This window comes from Nerophis ophidion, linkage group LG12 (genome assembly GCF_033978795.1).
Source record: "Nerophis ophidion isolate RoL-2023_Sa linkage group LG12, RoL_Noph_v1.0, whole genome shotgun sequence".
NCBI lineage: Eukaryota > Metazoa > Chordata > Actinopteri > Syngnathiformes > Syngnathidae > Nerophis > Nerophis ophidion.
In genome coordinates this window covers 36,734,930-36,739,560 of record NC_084622.1, presented here as the reverse complement: position 1 = coordinate 36,739,560, position 4,631 = coordinate 36,734,930, and the positions used below count along the sequence as shown (strand labels likewise).

Below are 4,631 nucleotides of genomic sequence, written 5' to 3'. Positions count from 1 at the left end.
CCGGAGGGAACCCACGCATTCACGGGGAGAACATGCAAACTCCACACAGAAAGATCCCGAGCCTGGATTTGAACCCAGGACTGCAGGACCTTCGTATTGTGAGGCAGACGCACTAACCCCTCTGCCACCGTGAAGCCAGAGTATAATTCCATTTTAGAAAAAGCCCGTAACATAAATGTGGAGGGGGGCATTGTGAATACTTTCCAGCTGCACTGTATACATTCCAGACGATTACATTTCTTAGGAGTTTGGTGTATCATACACAATGACAATAAATTGCAGCTGTTTATCATAGATGTATTCGTGCTTGACAGTGTATAGCTTTCATAGTTTCAGTAAGCATGTTTTACAAATAATGCTGTTGAGAACATTGAATTATTAAACACAACTAAAACACATCATTAAAATGTCACATACAATAGACACTGTATACATTCCATGTTACACTGAAAAAGGAAAAAAAAACAAAGCCTGACTGAAAGATTCAAAGTATGGTTGCAGTCTTAAGTTTACATACACACGTGTATCTATGCCATCAATTTTAGGCCCTTAATATGAATCGTTGCTTTTCCAGGGTGGAAATACAACAAACTAGTCATCTTTAAAAAAAATCATGAATATGAGTGCACAAGTTTAAGTGTATTGGAAATGCTGAGTATGTAAACATATGACCACAACTCTACATAATCTGCTCGTTTACAGGCTTGGGGTCAGGTTTACACAGTTTGTTATCCCTGCTCACATTTTAACTCCTAAATGCTCGTTTTATTGTGTCCAGATCTGATGTCAACCTCTTTGGGTGTTTCTGATACACCCTCTAAGATTTTCTGGATTTGAATGAGCACGTTTTCGTTGAAAACAATATCTAGATGTGGCAATCCTCTGTACTCGGTGACGTGGACGGGCTTATTCTGCTGTCCCACCCATCGTTTGCAAAGACTCATGCTGCGGCTGTCCACCGTGTCGTCCCCGTCAGCGTAAACAAAATCTATGGGGTCTGCGTTGGGATACTGCTCGTCGTAAATTTGCGTCACTGGAGTGGGGATTCCAACGCCGTACATGCACCACACTTCTACACCAGGAGGGTGCAGCTCACTAGTCAGGTTCTTGGAGTCTTCCCACATGTACCTGAAAAAAACAAGTGCACATCTGGTGGATGTTGACATTTCACGTTCATTTGTGGACTTAAAAGTAGAGTTGTTAAAGTATTGATAACTGCTTTTTTCAGAGTATTTGTACACTTTTACCTCGGCGAGCCACTTCAATTCTCACCACGTTAACACTGAAGAAAAACGTCAGCTGTCCCAAATATTTACTCATTCGTAGAAGGCTGTGACAAAAGCTAATTTGGCGCTTCCAGTTTGTCCTCGCTCAAACAATGCACACTGCAAATTATTATTGCCACGAGTTACAATCTTATTTCTACAAATTTCCCTAATTTGAGAGCTATTTACTTAAGGGAATAAGCGGTAGAAAATGGATGGATGGATGGACTTTACACCATGATCTTAATTAAGCGTGAACAATTATATTTTGTCTATTCTAGCAGCTGAGATAGGCTCCAGCACCCCACCGCGACCCCAAAAGGGACAAGCAGTAGAAAATGAATGGATGGATTCTAGTTTGAAAATGTTACAATTGAGAAATGTATTAACAAGATTTGGTTTTCTCCCCACATAGAAAATTCTGTTTAAATATTCTGCAACATCTCGAGGATGCATCATTTAAGAATTGCAAGTTGAATAAAGCTTGTTTTCGGAATAATTATTTCAATCTTATGCTATTCCAGGTATACAAATCTTAATTTAGGATGTCTTATCTAGTAAAATTAACTAGCTGTATGGACAGATATTTGGATTTATTTATCTAATTTTTTATTTTTCCTAAGAATTATTACTTTTATATTTTTTCAGCTCTTTTTTGCAGTGTAAGTGTGGCAGCATAGCAAAACTGTAGGTATGACTTAACTCTGCTTCACAACATCTAACACGTGGTCAGAGAATAAGACATGGCAGAAATGATTTGTGATGCATTTTAGTGACTTGGTTGTTATATTTACTACATAGCGGTACATATAAGACTTTAAAGAAGTATATCTGGCATCATGCATTTATTCAGTAATTAAACACAGGCGGTCACAAAATTATTCACCACCACAAGTAAGAGCGGAGATCCGCCACCACAAGCATTAGCACTGTGTGCAACCCAACCATTATCACTTCAAGAAGTGCTAAGAAAACACTGCTTATAGACATGTTTTAGCCTTTTCATTATCTTTCATCACAAATTACATGATGTCACACTACCACCATATTAAAATATTGTTTTGTATACAGTGCTTCCAGGCTCCACGGCAATGTTTTTTTTTTAGAATATTCAATACTACGGTATTAGTTTCGATTTTCTAGGAGGTTACGGACCACTGCTGTTCACCTCTTGATACTTGCCTATACTGCAATTTGTTTTCTTTGCAAACAGCCGTTGAAGCACAGCAATCTTAAATATTTGACCGTTTGAATCTGTTTTAATAAAATATTGAATTTAAAAGTACATGGGTTTGGTTTTTCCACTTTGAATTGTGGTATCGAATAAGTCGAGAATCGTGGAAATTAATGAGTATAGAAAGTCTGCCATCGTCACAACCCTACTTTGAAAATGTATGATTTGTAAAATTGGAATATGAATTTTAAAACGCTTAACTGACGCGGGAGTAATTTAAATACTGCGCAATAATTAATATTTCTTCAGTAACTTTGTTTGGCTTTATGTCTGCAGAATTATTGCCACTAAAAGGGGCTGAAACTAAAAACTGTTACTCTACCAGCCATCTTCAAAGTGGATATCTGTGAAGTAGCGCCGGTAGTCTCGGTAGGTGTAGTTAAAAGTTGGTGTGGAAAGGAAAACGTGGTCCTTCGGCCATGTCTTCTCTGTTGGCAGCATCCATGGATTCGTAGTCGCCATCCTTTGCTCCTCCCGAATCTTGATGTTGGAAATCATTGGGATGCCGTCATTTTCACCTTCAAAAGAAGGGCAACATGCAGTGAGAAGTCTCTCATTTTGCCTTTTAATATATGACACTCTTTACTTGACGTTACCTGATGCCATCACTCTGAGGACTTTAATAGCGCCCCCCCATGGAGCTGCCAGGGATATGAAGCCCCTGATATACTTGTCCTTCCAAGCCTGAGGCTGGCTGTTAAGGAAGTAGAGGACATAGTGGCAGCCCATGCTGTGTCCCAACAAGTAAACAGGCTGCAGGTACTGATTATACATCTGCTCCACCAGTTCCTTCAACTTCATTAAGTACTCTGCATTCTGATCTGTCAACATAGTAAGGAAATGACATCTATATGTATTGCATCATCATTAGAATGGTCACTCATGTCAAAATGGGAACATTTACTTAGATACATTGAAACACTGGTTCTCGAACTTTTTTCACCAAGTACCACCTTAAAAAAAGGTTTTATTTACCAAGTATACTTAATTTTTTGGCCACAGTTTGAATAGAAACAATGAATATATAAAAATAAAACACCATACTTTAATCAAGTGATTCTTTGGCGTACCACAGTTTGCACTTGAAAAGGCCCATTTACCATATTTTCCGGACCATAGGGCGCACTGGATTATAAGGCGCACTGCCGATGAATGGTCTGTTTTTAAATCTTTTTTCATATATAAAGGCGCACCGGATTATGGGGTGCATTAAAGGAGTCATATTATTATTATGCACACACCATAATTATACTCATATGTTTAATGGGCCAACAGTCCTTCAAGTATTGCGGCTTCATAACTTACCAAAGTCGTACTAAAACATTTTGATAGATTTTTGAGCGCTGTGTGTAATGTTCTATATTTTCAATGGAACATTTAAAATGTTGGTGTTGTTTACATGAGACCCATCATAGTGCAGGCTACACTTATTTCATATGTTTGACTGCCATTTATTGGTCACAGCTGTCATTACACAAAATAAAATTGCTTCGAGGTGGGTAAGCTCAACCAAACTTATTCCTTACGTCAGGCGCACCAAAATATAAAAGGCACATTGTCGAGTTTTGAGAAAAAATAAAGATTTTTGGTTCGCCTTACAGTCTAGAAAAAAAGTATGTTGGTTTCTATGAGGCGATTCCTATTCTAGGGCTGGGGTCTCAGAAACGCGGCCCGCGGGCCACTTTTGCGGCCCCTACCTTAATAGGAAAGTTTAATGTTAGCGCGGCCCGCAAGTTTTATATGACTGCCGCTTGACAGCGTTGTGTTATTTGGGTCCAAAATGGCTCTTTCAACATTCTGGGTTACCTACCCCTGTGTTAGTGGAAAAGCTGCAAATGAGTGAAAGTGACAGAGATGTTGCCATGGACACGAGGGTTTTCTTACATGCCTGGCTGCAGTCACACCGTGACACCTGTTCGCCAATAACAGTTTTTTTTTTTTTTTTCATTATTTTTTTAAATTTGCATTGCCTTACATGATGAACACTACATGTACTTCTGATGCCGGATAACACTCCAGGAGCAGTCACTTTTTTGCGCTCGCTATCCAGGTACTTTCCCGGCTATTATCCGCCGACCGCCCTGTTGCCGTAGGGAGGAAAAGCGGAACGACACACATTGCGGAAATAACAT

The 4,631-nt window shown here is 39.3% G+C and overlaps 1 protein-coding gene across 2 annotated transcripts in view; it reads right to left on the bottom strand.

Annotated features, from left to right (window-relative positions):
- Positions 1-281: 281 nt before the first annotated feature.
- Positions 282-4,631, bottom strand: part of lcat (lecithin-cholesterol acyltransferase) — a 15,354-nt gene continuing 11,004 nt past the window's right edge. For both annotated transcript variants that reach the window (XM_061917484.1, XM_061917483.1), the window contains exons 6-8: positions 3,096-3,320; positions 2,822-3,017; positions 282-1,128 (exon numbers count right to left, since the gene is read on the bottom strand). In XM_061917484.1, coding sequence (XP_061773468.1) covers positions 753-1,128; positions 2,822-3,017; positions 3,096-3,320 — 797 coding nt within the window. In that variant the 3' untranslated portion in view covers positions 282-752. The remainder of the gene's footprint in view (positions 1,129-2,821; positions 3,018-3,095; positions 3,321-4,631) is intronic.